Below are 17,033 nucleotides of genomic sequence, written 5' to 3'. Positions count from 1 at the left end.
GGTACTCAGTGGTACATGAAGGTTTGGTCAATAATGTCCATCCTCATGGGGTTTGACAAGCTGAAGGGGCTCTGGTGGTTCTCCCTATACCGGACTTGATGCATCAGCGCCTGCCTTTGAAGACTCTAGTGGGCTTGGCTCTTAGCTTGCTGGTCTTGGTGGTTTTGAGCTTGGTCTGTTAGGGACAGAGGAACATCTGGGCTGACTGTGCCTAAGAGCACTGGCAGTGTCAATAGAAGTTGCAGGGAGATGCATCCTGCAACTTGTTGGTCAAGAAAATGCTTGGCTAGGGCCCTGCTAATAGCCTTGAAACCTGTACACTAACTAGAGGTATGCCGAGCTAGCATTGTATATATTGACCGAGTCCCAAGACCCATCACTCCATGTGGCAAAGATGCGCTAGTGGGCCCTGAAACAGCAAGAATCTGCTTAAAGGTAGATTCTTGTGAGGATTATAGTGTATCTTTGAGGCTACTCAGCACACATTAGCTCTGTTCTCAGGATGGCTATGGATGGTCAGAAAGCTAGGAGCATTAGCCCACGCTCACAACCTGCTGAGGCTGGTTCTTCTGTGTCTGCCAGCTTTCTTCTGGCAGCAGAGGACCTGGAGAACTGCTGCCCCCTCCACTGTGCAGACTGCCAGCTGTCAATTGTGCCATTCTCTGTCTCACCTCCCGGGGCCATCCGTTTCCAAGGGAGGGGTCTCCCAACATGAAATGCCGCTATCCACTGGGACTATGGATATCTTGCACTTTGGGTTATATACAAGCCCCCCAGCAGGATTGGTATTATACCCAAGTGACCCTCACTGGTGAACCTAAAGTTCAAATGGAATGGAATGTTTTTGAAAGTGGTTTAAAAACTCCTACCCTCAGTGGATTTTAGAAACAGTTAAGTGGACCCTATGGCCAGGTAGCTTCAAGTGGAAAACCCTTCTGACACAAGGTCCCTTAGGCAGTCTGCCAGGAAGAAATATACTACCTTGACTTTGGTAGCATGTTGTAGGAGGGCCACAGTGAGTGTCCTGGGATGGATATTTTCCTGCTCTGGGTGTTTCTGAGCTATGACATCATTAGGACCTGCTCTGGGCAGGTGATTAGCACCTGGCATTTCTCACACTGCAGTCCAAGTGGATGCTCTCTTCATCAGATCCTACGTCAGAGGGAAGTGCTCTACTCCCTCTGCTTCCACGGGAGGCTCAAGCCCATGGGGGCTTCAGTGGCAGGATCAGACATGCCCACCAAGGGTGGCCTCTTCTTGGTGGTCAGCATTGTTCATATTCCCGTGTCGGGATGGGCAAGCAGACAGGCATGCCTGCTTGGGCAGCTCAGGAGAGTTGAGGGCAGCCTGCCACTCTGGTAGTAGAGCTGTTAGTTCCTGCCAGGGTGGAAGGCTGGGACACTGGGATGATGGGCAAGAGAATAAACTGCACCCACAAATTGCCAGAGGTCTTGTGGGTCCAGAGTGGCCAGACTCTTGTCTGGGCTGGGAAATCATAGTCAGCAAAATGAAGTGACCCCTGTGCTGGAGGCCATTAGGGTGGGCCCTAGGGGCCTTAAGACGGACTAGGAGCTGGACCTGGGATGGAGTTTAGCCTGGTCTAGGGCCGAAGCAGTTCTAGGGCACCAAGGGTGCCGCCCAGAAGCAGACAAATACGTGGACTGTGCACGGACCCCGAGCCAGAAGTCCAGGCCCAATAGCTGTAGACTCCTCGGTCGGTCCCGTTGCCCCCCATTGCCCCGTTCTCATCGTCCTCCAGGCCTAGCTCTCCAGGCCCTGAGGTCCTTTTCCAGCCAGAGCCAGTGGCAAGCCCGGCAGCCACACCCGCTGCAGCCCCTGCTGCTGCCCCTGCAGCCGCCACGCGCAGGGAGGAGCCGTAGCGGGGTGCCGGCCTTACACGCACTCTTGATGCCCCGCGCGCACCTCCGCGCACTCCCCGGGCACTGCCTCGAGCACCTCCGCGGCCACCCTTGGCCGAACAGCTGTCACAGAGGAAGGCGGCGGCCAGCAGCAGAGCCCAGCACGTGGCAGCAGTCCAGTTCATCCTACTGGGCAGAATCTGCGAGAAGAGGGTGGAAGGGGCTTCAGCTTCTGTGCAGGGGTGGAGCTTGGCTTAGGACCAGGGCAAGAGGGTATCAGGGCCTGGGTATAGCTCATCCGGACCTGGGGACACCTACATCAATCAGCCTCTGGTTTTGTGGTAATCTAACTGAAGGCTCCCAGCATCTTGGAAGATAGTGGGTTTAGGGTTGGGGAAGGGATTCTTTAACCTCCATCACCAGGACTTTGGTTTTGGGTTCCTGCTGTGTAACCAACTGGGCGGAGATGGGGTGGTGGGGAAAGGGTGGCCGTTTTACTATTGTGGTAGGGTGAAGATTGGTCCCAGAATGGGGTTTGCGGAGCTCCTGCGGTGGGGCTCAGGCCTTGGGGGGGGGCACAAATCCCCCGCTCTGCACACGAGTCTCTGGAAGGGGATGGGTTAGTGTGTGGAGGACTCTAGTTTGGAATCGAGAGCCCTCAATATTATTATGGTTAGAATGGACGGCCTTGCCTTGTGACTTTTGCTCTGGCATCTGGATCTCCTTGATGCCTTACTTTCAGCAAGAGGCTGCAGCTGAATGCACCGGGCAAGGGTGGGGGCGGGGGGGGGGGGCGGTCAGAATCGACACCATCGATTCCTTGCAATGCAAACAACTAACGATGCGGTGAAATGGCCGGCAGGCCCAGACCCTAGGTAATTACTTCTCTTCCCCCCTCCCCCCCCCCCCGTTCCACCCTTTTTGGGTTTGTCCAGGCCAGTAGCCTGGGCAGGTAAACCGATCAGGATGGGTTCCGGCTGGCTGCAGACCAGCGGTCTGGGTGGTGGCTCCATCCTCAGGTCCTCTCTCCCCGCACCCCTCCTTCCCAGCATCACTGGGTTCATCCACGTCCCCTACTTACTGTTCACAAGCCTAGGTCGGACGAGCGATTTAGGGGCCGTGGCCGGCCAAGCGGAAAGATGCGGCGTGAGGACCCTTTTTCTTAGGCAGAGCTCACGACTGGATTTTGCTGAAGCCTCCGCTTGAAGATTAGGGGCGGGCAGCCGCCGAGGCTCAGCCCCGGGAGACGCAAAGGGAGGAGATACTGAAAGCTCAGAAAAACACAGCCCCAGCCTTCTCGTTGCCCGGCCCCCATCCTCGCTGCACCGCATACACCATCCTCCCATCCCATCCCCCCCCCTCCAGCCCTAACCAATCTTTTTTTCCTATGTCCACTAACCCCAACACCCAGGACATACAGTGTGTGTGTTCTTGTTCCTGTAGGTCCCCCCTTTTGTTCATGGCCTCTTCCTCTCTGGTCTCCCTACCTGCCCACTGCATCGATTCTCAGGTTCTTATGAATTATCTACCTCCTTCCCATTCTCCTGATGGAGCCTCAGCTCCACTTACTCCTATGCGCCCGCCTTGAGGACCACTGGGCTGCCTTTCTAGGCGTGTAGGGCATCCAACACCTGCCAGATGGCCCTTTGGGCAGTTTGATCTACAGCCATGAGGATCCCGATAGCATTAGACCTTTGTTGATCTGACCTTCGTGAACATTCTGAAAATAGGCCCCAGGAGACACCCCCCCCCCCTATTTTCAAGCTGACAGGATGCAGTGCTTCCCTGCCTTTGTAGGGTCAGTGTAACCTCAGCTCCAGACAGCCACGAGGGTTTTCATCTGCACTAGCCTTGCTTTCCAAGGTCCAAGATCACAGCCGTTGGGAGCGGCCCTGTCCTGACTGAGTGAGGCCTGGTATGGCGCCTTGGGTGGGGGCAGGACCTGGAGAGGAAGGGGAGTTACTCTATGGAAGCCCTTCTCTTTGAAGCCGCCGTGGTTTTGAGCTTTCTTTTATTGTGAAGTTGAAGGCCCTGCCCCCATCCCCAGCACAAAGGCTGGCGGATGCCCCCATTTAGTTTAGGCAGGGAGAGCTCCTAGGTGCTCCTTCACTTCCCTTCTTCCTGTTAGAATGTGAAGGACAAACATGGTGTCTTAGACATTCAAGGCCCACTGCAAAACACAAGGCCAAGGCCAAGGCTAAGAACCTAACCCAAGAGGTTTGAGGACCCAGAGGGAAACTTAGTAACAAGGTATAAACACCTAACTCAAGAGGTTTGAGGACCCAGAGGGAAAATTAAAACAGTAACAAGGTATAAAAACCTAACTCAAGAGGTTTGAGGACTCAGAGGGAAACTTAAAACAGTGACACACACACACACACACACACACACACACACACACACACACACACTCCGAATGTCCAGAGCAGAGCAGACACTATGTTGATAACTAATAAGAGGATGCTGTAAAAAAGGAATACAGGCAATTAGAAAGGAATTTTCTGATCAAAACATTTTTGTTCCCGGAAGAAAAGAGGAGATGCTTTGAGTTACAAAGCCAAGGCCATATCCTGCAAGAGACAAGACTGTGAAAGGAGAGGTCGTCAACACAGCGGTTCTAACACCTGAGGGTTATTCTAAAGAGAGCAGAGAAGAAGAGGATCAGAGACACAGTAGGAGACACCAAGGAGGGGCGGCTTTCCTCCCGGCCAGGCGGCAAGGTGTGCACGGAGGCAAAAATAGCTTTTAGGGCTTGATATTTGAATAGACACAGAAGCTCTTAAAATAGTAGCAAAAAAAAAAAAATGCTTTTCGGGCATAGAAAGTGTTATCACAGAGTCAAAACCTGCCAGCACATGCTCCTGCTTGAAGGACTAAGGGAGAAAAAATAGCCATAACTCTCTCAGAAGAGGATCACATTTGATCCGACCTCTATTTATAGGGATTGGGTGGGGGTGGGGGGAAGCCTAGAAAACTAGCCTTGGAAGTGAATTATTTATTTGAGATAGACTGTCTTAAGCCCTGCAACAAACAGGCCTCATGTAGAACCTTTTAGCAAGATCCACCACTGCTTGGCTATGTGGTACTGTGGTTAGAATCCAGAGCTTTGTACAAGCGAGGCAAGCACTTTACAAAGAGCTGCATCCCTAGCCCTAAACTGGTTGTGCTGATCAAAAAAGAATAGAAAAGCTAAACAAACAAACAAACAAACAAAGAATACAGGTGCTGGAGAGATGACTCAGCGGTTAAGAGTCATGCTCTGGAAGAAAACCCAGGGTTGGCTTCCAGCACCCACCTTAGGGGTTCACAACTGCCTGCGAATCTTGTTCCAGGTGGAGAGGCACACATAAACTTACATAGGCACACATACATTAAAGAAAAAATTGAAAAACATATCACTATGGGGACTGGAGAGATGGTTTAGTGGTTAGAAACACTTCCTGCTCAATCATGAGGACCAGAGTTTAGCCTCCAGGATCCACACCAGGCAATTCACAGTCTCCTATAACTTCAGCTCTAAGGGGTCTAACACCCTCTCCTGGCCTCCATGGGCATTTATACACATATGTACACATATACCTGTGCATACACACAGACACACACACACACAGACACACACACAGACACAGACACACACACACCATAAATAAATTAAAGAAAGGAGAGGGGGAATGTTCTGATTTTTTTTTTAAGAGTTTTTTTTTTTTTTTTTTTTTTTTAAGACAGGGTTCTCGTCCCTTCAGGGGTCAGTCATGTGGAGATCAGTGGAAGGCACTGACCTGGGCTGACCTGCTCTTCTGAGGCCACTTGGGCTCATATCATCCGGTGAGAATGGAGGTTGCATGGGCTGGGTGCTGTATGTCTTAACTGTATGACCTTGGTTGTGTTTGCTTACTAACTGGAGCTTCTGTCAGCTGCCCTCTATCCCAAGATAGGGCAGACTACAGACTTTGCACCAGATGGTCCCAGTTTTCTGCATCTTCAAATGCCTGGCTGTGGGGTGGGGAAGCCGGATGGGCATGCAGGCTTCTGAACATGTCCCACTGTTCAAGGCCTCCAGCTTCCCACACCTCAGCTCGAATGACAGGAAAGGGCCTCTGCTGCCCTGGGAGCTCCTTTAGTAGCTTCTCTGATTGACAGCTTCAACCCAGAAGCGACCGCCATTTCTCTCTTTAACTTCAAGTGGCTCCCTACCTCTGTTTGTAATTCAGCCTTTCCTCTGGAGCTGAACCAACCATCCAGATTGGCACTCTATGTCCAATGCAACCTTTTTTGGAGTTCGTGGAGATGGGATAATGCCAAGGACTTTTGATTGCTAAAGTGGCAGACTCAGTCCCGCCCCAGATGGCTCCTCACCACTGCACCACAGCTGTCCAGACTCAGCAGTCCCTGCTTTGAGTTAGACTGCAGTTCAGCTCAGCACTGATCAGTGTTAATCACTTTTGGACTCTTTTTTTTTTTTCCTCCACCCTCCCTACTTCTGCTTCTGGGAGTATGATCTGATAGGTTATTTCTTCGATGTCGGTGAAATGAGCCAATTTAAGGCAGATGAGATTGTATTAAAGGCAGGTTTATTGGGCAACTGCTCTTGGGCGAGTTCACTGGTCTTACTGATGAGACCAGGGGGGGTCACCATGGAGAGAGGTAGGGTGGGGGGGGGAGAGAAAGAGAAAGGGCATGGTCAGAGAGAGGAGAGAGGAGAGAGAAGAGGAGAGAGAAAGAGAGAGAGGAGAGAGGAGGGGAGAGTGGAGAGACAGAGAGAGCTCAAAATGTTTGGATTATATAGAGAGGAGCCTCTAGGGGAAGGGCAGCCCAGCTCTTGGGCTAGAAAGGTCAAGGTTGGGGGCAAGGGTATGCCAGACAGGATTTGAGAGATGCTGGAAGAACCTGGAGGCCAGGTCTGCTTTGGTTTGTAAAATATGCACCTCAGTCCCTTGTTCTGAGTCTGAAACCAAACATTCCCCGTGTGGAGATGGTCTTTCTCCATGCTTTGGTGCCTAAATTATTTATTCTTAGATGACTCCTTCATACTGAAACTCCAGTGCTTGCCTGCCAACCTCTACCAAGGGTATGGTGGCTGTTTTTCAGCTTCTTAGAGATGCCAGGCATGGGTGTGGGTTGCTGTTGGTCCATCTTGTCTGGACACTGATAAGAACTTTATGCATCTTTGACTCACATGTTCCTGGGAGGTTCCATTTCTTTCATGGAACTCATTATATAAACCAGGCTAGCCTTGAATTTAAAGAGATCCACTTGCTTCTGCCTCCCAAGTGCTGGGATTAAAGGTGTGTGCCACCATGCCCAGTTTGTCCTATGAATTTTAATACCACCTCAAGAGTAATATCTGTTCTGCCTTCATCAGCCTTCCCAGGATGTCTTTTAGAGGCACTGGTTAGAAGCTGAGTTACCCACATTTATATGTATCCTAATCCCAAACACCTCAGAATGTGGCTGTATTTCATAATAACATCTTTAAGGAAACAACAGGGTCATAAGAACCATGATCCAAGAAGACTGCGTGACAGATTATACAGAGAGAAGAACCAACATGTAAGAGTATGATATCTTGAAGGCAAGAAAGGGGGCCTTGGAGGACCCCAACCTGGCAAATTAACGTGAAACATTAATTTCTGTTGTTTAAATGACCTTGTTTAAATGGCATTTAAAATGGTATTATCAAGCTAATAAAGAATCCAAGTGATTCCGAAGATGACAAGAAAACTTTCAGAAAGCCAAGGAAGATGCTAAGGCTCTGGATGAAGTGATGGCTCAGAAGCCAAGAGCTTCTGCTGCTCTTGCAGAGGACCTTGCTTTAGTTTCCAGCACCCACGTGGCAGCTCACAATCATCTATAACTCCAGCTCTTGGCTTCTTCTTTTCACCTCTGTGGATATACATATATACAGGCAAAATACTCACACACATAAAAGTAAATGAATCTTAAAGATATTAGGGATCTGCAAATGGCAGTAGAAAGGACACAGTCCATCTGGGTAAGGGATAGATGAGAGACCCAGGACCCAACTCAAGACTCCTTGCCCACTGTGCTTCTTCATCTGTATCTCCTATGATTCTTTTATGCTTTGTGTGCATGTGTTCATGAGTGTGCAGGTACATATGTGTATGCATGCACATGTGTGTGTGTATGCAGGTGTGTGTGTGTGTGTGTGTGCATGTGCAGGTGTGTGTGTATGCAGGTGTGTGTGTATGCAGGTGTGTGTGTATGCATGTGCAGGTGTGTGTATGCAGGTGTGTGTGTGTATGCATGTGCAGGTGTGTGTATGCAGGTGTGTGTGTGTATGTGTGTGTGTGTGTGTGTGTGTGTGTGTGTAGGTCAGACAAAAACCTCAGGTGTTCTTTGGGAGTCATAGTTATGTTTCTGAGACAGTCTTTCACTGTCCTAGAGCTAGCCAAGCAGGCTGGGCTGGCTGAGTAGTGAGCCATCTCTGCCTCCCAGGCACTGAGATTACAGTGTGTATTACCATGCTTGGCTTTGCCTTTTTAATGTGGGTTTTGGGGATTAAATGTATGTGTTTTCAAGGCAAGAACCTTCCTGACTAAGCAGACTAACCAGTCCCATTGTGGTTCTAGCAATTAAGGTGGCGAATGTAAACAAATGTTCCCCAGAGTTTAGCGGCTCCTCCAGCCAATTAGGAGACCCTAAGTAAGGGATCAGTTGAAGCCGGGTTTGTAATGCAGATCAACTCCCAGGGCTTGGAGCTGGCCTCTGAACTGGGTAGGGCTGTCAGGCACTCAGCTAAACAGTGGGAATGGAGCTAACTCCAAGCAGTCAGTGACAGTTGAGCTGAGTTAGAAGAGCCTCACCTTGTATTAGGTGCAGAATTGCTTGATTGGTGACTACCCTACACATTTGGTCACCGCTGTGTCCCGTGATGAGTGATCATTATGAGAAAATGAGTCTTTTCTTTTTCTTTCTTTCTTTCTTTCTTTCTTTCTTTCTTTCTTTCTTTCTTTCTTTCTTTCTTTCTTTCTTTCTTTCTTTCTTTCTTTCTTTCTTTCTTTCTTTCCCTAGAAAAAGAACAAAATTGTAGAATGAACAGAATAAAACCAAATACCCCCCAAACCCAGACATAGTTGGAGAGAGACTTGGGAACCTGGAAGACTAGCGGGGTAGGGAGTCCAGAAAAGGGAGTCTATAGTTCAGATCATGGGGCAACAGGGGCTACAGTAAGAAGATCTGACACACAGGTAGTTTTGGAGCAAACAAAGAGGAGACTAAGGCAGAAGCAGTATTGAGAAAGCCATGGCTGATGTTTCACAAACTGATGGCAGTGTGAGCCACGGGTTGTGGAAGCATTGCAGACACTAAAGGCAGCAGATACAAAGAGAAGCACACAGAAGACAGTTGCAAACCAGGCAGGAAAAGCTCAAAGCTTACGGAAGTGGAGAACACACAAATAAACTACAAAGTGTAAAAACGGTTGATTGCTGAGTTCTCAACAGAGCTGCTGGTGTGGCAGAAGCATGTTTTGTGCAGTCCCTGTCTGGATCACAGGCCAGGAGCAGAGAGACCATGGTTGTGGGATGGTTTTGGGCACTGTGTATTTAATGACTGACTTCTGTACCCAGAGATCAGGGTGCAGTCCAGATTTTGGTATTATTATTATTATTATGAAGCATTTCCAGACTCAGTATTTTTTAAAACATTGTCTTCCATCATCTTCTGATTGGTCAAGAAAGAGCTGATCTGCCTATAGCTTGGCAGGGAAGGAAAAGGCAGAACTTCTGAGTCCAGAGAAAGCCACAGAGAGAGGGTCTCAGGTGGCCATTGGGATAGATGGACTAGCCATTAGGGACACAGATGAAGAAGGAGGCCAGGGTAAAACCAAGATGGCCAAGATGGCCACCTGTCTGGGAAGTAGTCTAAGGACAGCAGAGTCAGGTTAGATCAGAATCCTCCCAGCTATCGTGCCTGAAGCTTGTTCATAAATATGAAGTCTCTGTGTCATTTTTCAGGAACAAGGGAGGGTGTAGAAAAGTCCCTATACTCTTATAGTCAGTAGATAAAAAAGCCGTACAGAAACAAAGTATGTACCACACAGACACGTGAAGGAAGATGACTTGGCTGTATTAAACCACACAGAATTCTAGCTTTCAGTGTTGAGGCAGACATCAGTACCAGAGACGGAGGGGGTGCTTTTTAATGGTTACATTTATGAACAACAAGACAATCCTAAATATGCATGCACCTTGATGCAGCTTCACAAGTACAAGGCAAAACATTAAGACACCGGCTGTAAAAGCAACACAAAATGTTTGCACAGATTTGAAGTATCTGTTAAATGCTTCCAAAGACACAAGTGAAACTCACCATTCTGGGTGGCTGTCATGAAGAAAAGGACAACCACAAAACCAAGAAAGAACTTGGCCTGGGTAACAGTGACAGACCCCAGGACACCAGGCAGGGAGACGCTTGCATTACTGTTTCTGTCCTGATGGCACACAGAAGAAAGCAAAGGCACGTACACACATGTCCTTCACTCATCAGACCCACCGAGCTTCACGCAGGAGGATGTAGTAAGCTGTCCTTGGGTTTATGAGATGGGAGCATGCTTAATGGTGCTGCCTGGACTTGCAGGAATCCTTCACCTGGCTCGAGAGCTCTTGATCTCTGCTCTGAACTGACCGTCTGAGGGTCTAAGCTCAGGAGCTGGGATTTCATGGGAAGAAGGCTCAGAAGTGGGGCATGCACAGCTGGTCAGGGAAAGGGCATAGAGTGCAGAACCTCAGTGATGAGGGACGTGGTGGTAGACCCGGGAGCTTTCTGGGGAATCTCCACTGAAACCGTCAGGACAAAGGGCCTGCCTGGGCTGCTAACATGAGCAGCTGTCCCTGGGTTGGGGCCTGAGTTTTCTGGTAGAGTTTAAGAGTCTTTAGGTCTTGGTCACCTCTTCAGCTTGTTTGATGCTGGCTAATAGTCACATGTGCCTTTGGATATTCTAACTTGTGGGGAAAGGAGGGACTTGTCTGCATGGACGAGGAAGAGCACAGCCTCTATTGGCTGGTGGGTCATCTCTGTGAGCTGAACAGGGAGTTCCAGCAGGATCCAGCAACTGGGATTCAGGGGGACCTGAGGGACTGCAGGAGCTTGGTGAGTGCCTCTCTGATGTCACGGTTCCTCAGGCAGTAGATTATAGGGTTCAGCAGGGGGGTCACTACTGAGTAAATCACAGATACCAGCTTGTTGAGGTCGAAGGAGCTTATGGCATGAGGCCGGGCATACATGAAAGTGGTGGTGGTGTAGAAGATCAAGACCACTACCAAGTGAGAGGCACAGGTGGAGAAGGCCTTCCTGCGGCCTGCCCCTCCTGGGATCCTCAGGACAGTGGCAATGATATGGGCATAGGAGACTGAGGTCACCATCAGAGAGGTTGCAAGTACTGCTAGAGCTGCCACAAAGTCCAGCATTTCAATGGCGGTGGTGTCTGTGCAGGACAGTTGCAACAGGGGTGAGACATCACAGAAGAAGTGGTTGAGGGCGTTGGGGCCACAGAACCTGAGGCGGGAGATGAGAGCTGTGGATACAAAGGAGGCCAAGAAGCCTCCAAGCCAGGCACTAAGAGCAAGATGCAGGCACAGCTTTGAATCCATGATGGCCGGGTAGTGCAGTGGGCGGCAGATGGCCAGGTACCGGTCACAGGCCATAGTGGATAGCAAGAAACACTCAGAGGAGCCCAGTGAAAGGAAGAGGAATAGCTGGGTGAGGCACCCTGAGAAGGAGATGGCTTTTGCCCCTGCTAGGAGGCCAGCGAGCAGCTTGGGCACTGTGACTGTGGTGTAGAGGGTCTCCAGCACAGACAGATTGGCCAGGAAGAAGTACATGGGTGTGTGTAGCTGCCGACTAGCACTGATGGTGCCCACAATGACCAGGTTCTCTAGGACAGTGGTCGCATAGATGATTAGGAATAAACCAAATAGCAGTCCTTGTAGGTGGCACAGCTCTGGGAAACCCAGAAGAATGAACTCTGTGACCACAGTGGTGTTGCTGTGGGCGCTCATGGCCCTTTCTAGCTGGTGAGGCCCCTTCTCAGTGAGTACTCTGGAACAAATGCCCTCAAGGGCCCCGTGTGATGGGCCCAGGTCACTGTTTTGTTGGTCACTGTGGGAGGCTCTGTAAGCCCTGCTGGGGTCTCAAAGGCAAGGGTTGCCACATTGTCTCAGGACAATGGTCTTCTCTGCTGGGGCTCTCAGGGCTGATTAGCCTCTTTTGCAGGGATCAGTCAGAGAGAATTCTCACTGCACTTTCAGGATCTGCTACAGTATTTGCTCTTCATTTCTATCTTGAAACTCACTTCCACATCTACTAAGAACTAACACCTGAGCAACGGCCCCGAGGCCTCTGAACACCAGCATGAGTGGCAACACCCCTCTTACATATTTGCCAATATGTGTAACTCTCCTTGAGCCAATACACAGGTATATGCTTTCCAGCGGTGTGCACACACGTGCCAGGTATAAGCATACATGCATACACATACATGTACACATATGCTCATACCATGTGTCATGCACAAATACAATTCCAGAAAAACTTGCTTGGTCTCATGTGCTGCTCAGAGGTCATAGGGCCTGGCTTTGTCTGCTATCCTGTCTGAAGACTCAGGTACCTTGGTGGGTTCATGCTTTTTCCTGTGGCCAGGGGACCCCTCATGCCCCGGGAAGGTCAGCATGAAAGAGCATGCCTCCCCTAGTTTACAGAGCCACCAAATGGAGAGGGGAACTGAGCAGAGGGTGGTGGAGGAGAGATGATTCACTCTATTTTTTAATGCTGTCTTCTTTCCTTTCTCCTCCTCTCCCTTTCTCTTCTCCCTGAGACAGTCTCTGTAGCTGAAGTGGACAGCAAACTCAGTATCTTCCGGCATCAGCCTTCTGAGAACCGGGGGTATAGGTATGTAAATTCCTTCTGACTTCCCCTCCACATTTGATATCCTAACATGTCCCAGACACTGGGGAGCCAGAATTCATTTTTTTTTTTACCCTGTGTTTTCCAAGGAGCAAACTTACTGTTGGAGAATGAGTGGAAAGTATTGTCACCAATTCTCAAGTGATATGTGCAGTTTGGGAATTTCCTGTGGGGACATCTCTGTAGCTAGGTGTCTGAGGGAACGACTTGGAACAGAAGTGGTAGTGCTTCACGGTTTCCTTGGCCCATTATGGAAGGGGTGCAGCCCCAGTCCCTTGATCACATCTATCACCAGGCTTCTGTTCCTGGACAGGATAAGGCGATTGCTGAATGCATGTAGTTTTTGACAAACTGAGCAGTTCTTGCCACAACTGGTTCTTATTCCCTGGCTTGGGCAGTCGGCTCTTCTGGTACGGTGAATTCACTAAGAGCAGAGAGTGGCCCCAGGCGGGTGCAGGTGTCAGCCTGCACTGGAGCCTGGACTCATGCTGAGCTAACCTCCGCTGCTCAGGGTCTTTGGTGATCCCAGCTGGTGGTCTGCGCTGAGTTGGAGAGGAGCCTGAGGGCTGTCTCCAGTCTCCTTCCAGCACCCTGAAAAGGGAGTAGGTCACCAAAACAAGAAGGGGTACCACTTGCAAGCTGTAGGTGGAAGTCTGTCAGTCTGATCCCCCACATGCTGGAGTCAGAGTACCCCAGGACCGTTAAAGGCAGGCAGCCAGCCGAGCAGAGGATGGAAGCCACCCCCTGCCTCGGGGCTGGGTCTTCGGTCCCCAGGTCTGTCCAGGCTTGTGGCAGCAGCAGGGTCCCTGGAAGGTATTGCTTTCCCTGAATCCTTTGTTTCAAGTTCTCAGCAAGCCAGGCAGTGTCCCTGCAGGTCTCTGTCTGTCTCCAACTGCAGGTCTGGGGGAGGGCTCCTCATCTCTCAGGACCTGTTTGTTGCTCTGGGCCTCCATGGTCTTTATGGGCTCCTTAGCGGCCTAGCTCTTCCCAGTCCTGAGGACCTCGATTGTTCTCAGGACAATTTGTGGAGTTCTGTGGAGGTTCCTGCAGGCCCAAGGGGAATTGTGCTCAGCTGGGGAGCCTCCTTTCTTCCCCTCAGCCCCAGGCTTCCCACAGCGTCCTCAATTCCAGAGTTGGCTGAGAATCAGGAAGCACTTCCATCAGATTTCAGAGCCCCTTTCACTTTTCTCCCAGGAAGAACAATCAACACAAGAGGAGAAAAATGCAAAGTGACCCCAGCTCCCCACCCTAGTCCCCTTCCTCTCAGAGGTGCGCTCACTGATTGGCATGATTGACCTGCCCCCAAGCACTTGGCTTAGCTTTGTGTGCACTGAAGGTTAGGGCAGAGGGTGTTACTGTGTTGTCCTTCAGTTCTTGCTTTTTGTTACCAAGATACCTCTCCTTCTGGGCCACTCACTCCACTTGACCTTGTGTGCTGTCCCAGGCGTGACCATAGCACACTTGGGCTGTTTCCAACTTTTGACCATTGGGGAGAGTGCTAGGTGACATTTTAGCCCATAGATCCTGTTTGCAGTCTGAATGTTGCTCTTGGATCCAGACCTGAGAAAGAGGATATTGGAGTTGGACTTCGAAGTTTTGCAAGAAGATATTAGAGTCTTTTCTCAGAATGATCACATCAATTACACATCTACTATTGGTCTTTGCCCACATGGCATGGCCAAATTCCGAATCTTTGCCAAGTCAGTGGGTGTCAAGTATCGCATTGTTTTTGGGGCTGGAGAGCTGGCTCAATGGTTAAGAGCACTTGTTACTCTTGTAGAGGACCTGGGTTTTGTTCCTAGCACCCATATAGTGACTGACAACTGTAACTCCAGTTCCAGGAGATCAAATGCCATAACTGACCCACTCTCCCAGGCACCAGGCTAACATGTGGTGTATATACATACTTGCAGAAAATAGGCTCCTATATGTAAAATATACGCAATAAATCTAAAAAATGTTGTGGGAACAGAAACCGGAAAGTGGGGGGGGGGGGGATTGGAGATAGAGCCCAAGAAAATGTCAGGGATTTAGACTCCAGAGACCAACATCAGAGTGCAGATCTAACATTATTGTTTATTTTATAAGTTTTTTAGTCAATTAGGATTTCTTTATGCATCCAAAGGCAAATCAGGGTACAACTCGCATTGTTTAGCAGAATCTGACTCTCCTGTCCATGAGCCTGTCTATGAAGCTGCAGGGGAGGGTCCAATACCCTGGGGAGATTTCCGTGAAGACAGAGGAAGCAGCCACCACCCTGGCCTTCAGTTCTTTGTATTGTCTCACAGGCATGCAAGGAGCCACGCCAGATCATACTCCGTGTACAGTGGACTCTCCGAGGAGTCCGAGGAGCCTGTGGTGCATTGCTCTCCGTCCCTTTTCCTCCACCAGGATTATCCCCACACGCCCCACCAAATGTTTTTTTTTTGTTTTTGTTTTTGTTTTTGTTTTTGTTTTTTTTTGAGACAGGGTTTCTCTGTGTAGCCCTGGCTGTCCTGGAACTCACTCTGTAGACCAGGCTGGCCTCAAACTCAGAGATCCACCTGCCTCTGCCTCCCAGAGTGCTGGGATTACAGGTGTGTGTCACCACCGCCCGGCTCCACCAAATGTTTTTTAAAACGTGTCTCATTGCGGTGATCTGTAAAACATCATGTTTTTGGCGTCTATAGGATGCTCCATCTTATCTTTGCTCCAATGCTGTGTGTCATCCATTAGTCACTAACTTGTAAGCGTGCTTTTCATGCTTTCAAAGTTCCTCTTTAAAGTGTATTAGTTTAGTTTTCTTGTCTCCGTGACCAAATATCTGGCAAAACAAAACTTAAGGAGGGAAGAGTTTATTCTGGCTGTTCATGGGGATGTAGTCTGTTAGGGAGGGAGGGTTGCGAAGGCAGAAACAGCTTGGACATTGGCGTGGGCAAGGAAGTTCTCTGGCTTTCTCCTGTTTGTGGCCAGAGCCCATGGAATGGCACTGCCTACACTGGGGGTGGGGGGGTGGGTCTTCCCATCTCAGTTAAACCTCCTTGGAAAGACGAAAACACACTTAGAGGCTTGTCTTCTAGGTGATTCTAAACAAAGTTGACTGCTTAGTCAAAGTTCTCTAGAGAAACAGAACTAAAGAGTGAATGCACATATATTTATATGTCAGAACTCAATAAATCAACTTAAAAATAGTGACAATAATTGAATCACACTTGAAAGCTGAGAAATTGGTTTCTCAATCCTTGAGGCTGGTAGTCCTCAGCACTCAGAGTAGTCCTGCATTAGCTGTCTCTCACTGTGTTCGTGTTTGTGTGCGCATGTGTGTGTGTGCATATGTGCGAGCATGCGTGTGTGCACACTCGTGTGTGCACACTCGTGTGTGTGTGTGTGTGTGTGTGTGTGTGTGTGTGTAAACCAATAGTTAGTTGTACTACAAGGCAGGGTGCCTTAGTAGTCTTAATTTGGTGCTGGAAGCTCAAAAGTTTCCCACAGAGCCCATGGTCCTTACTCATGATGACAGATTGGACACACTGGCTCTGCTCTCACTCAAGGAATCTGCAGTAGCAGCAACAGGGCAAATCAACTTGTGACAAGAGGGAAGAAGGAGCAAGTGACAGACAGGGTGATCTTCTTCTACCCCCACCCTTTTTATCTGGGCTGCTGCCAGAATGTGGCACTCACCTTTGGAGTGGACACCTTCTGAAGCAATGCTCCGTACTCAGATGATTCTAATTTGTGTCAAGCTCACATTGAAAACAGCCATAATGTTTATGACAAGGGAGATTAACATTGCCTTGGAATTGAGTATTGATAAAGAGGTATATGATGGAATTCACAACCAAGCTCCTTCACTGCAGACGTGTCCTACACACCCTTTCCCAGTTAGGCCTTGACTCTTTACTTCCAGGACACTGCTTCTGCCTTGGGCTTCAGTTATGTTTACTCTGGCAAGTGATGAGAACAGAACTACCCAGTCTTCTGTTCATTGTGATTTACTTTATTGTTACCATTGTTATTATTGGTGTATGCACTTTTGGGTGTGTATATGCACAGGGTGAAGCCTAACAAGAGGCCAAGATCATGTGAGCTGAGCTGAGGCCAAAAAGGCAAAGCTTTACTTATTTAGGGTATGAACTACCAGGTTGTCTCTAAGGGGAGGGAGAGCAGCCAGCCAAAAGAGGGGTTTGCCATGATGGCAAACACTGAGGAGACTCATGATTGGTTGTTGTTCAGAGAACAAGAGACTGGCATGCTTAGCTGTAAATGGAATAT

General features: G+C 49.3%; 2 protein-coding genes across 2 annotated transcripts; both read right to left on the bottom strand.

The window, feature by feature from the left end:
• Positions 1 to 364: 364 nt before the first annotated feature.
• On the bottom strand, positions 365 to 2,053 carry Sprn (shadow of prion protein). The gene has a single exon (XM_052196079.1). The coding sequence runs from the start codon at positions 2,042 to 2,044 to the stop codon at positions 1,601 to 1,603; it is 444 nt and encodes a 147-aa protein (XP_052052039.1). The 5' UTR covers positions 2,045 to 2,053; the 3' UTR covers positions 365 to 1,600.
• Positions 2,054 to 10,939: 8,886 nt separating this feature from the next.
• LOC127678869 (olfactory receptor 226-like) lies at positions 10,940 to 11,878 on the bottom strand. Its single transcript, XM_052174183.1, has one exon. The coding sequence runs from the start codon at positions 11,876 to 11,878 to the stop codon at positions 10,940 to 10,942; it is 939 nt and encodes a 312-aa protein (XP_052030143.1).
• Between the last annotated feature and the right edge of the window lie 5,155 nt (positions 11,879 to 17,033).

The sequence above is a fragment of the Apodemus sylvaticus genome, chromosome 1 (genome assembly GCF_947179515.1).
Source record: "Apodemus sylvaticus chromosome 1, mApoSyl1.1, whole genome shotgun sequence".
In the NCBI taxonomy this organism is placed as follows: Eukaryota; Metazoa; Chordata; class Mammalia; order Rodentia; family Muridae; genus Apodemus; species Apodemus sylvaticus.
The sequence above is the reverse complement of the archived record's forward strand: the minus strand, read 5'-3'. Positions and strand labels throughout refer to the sequence as shown.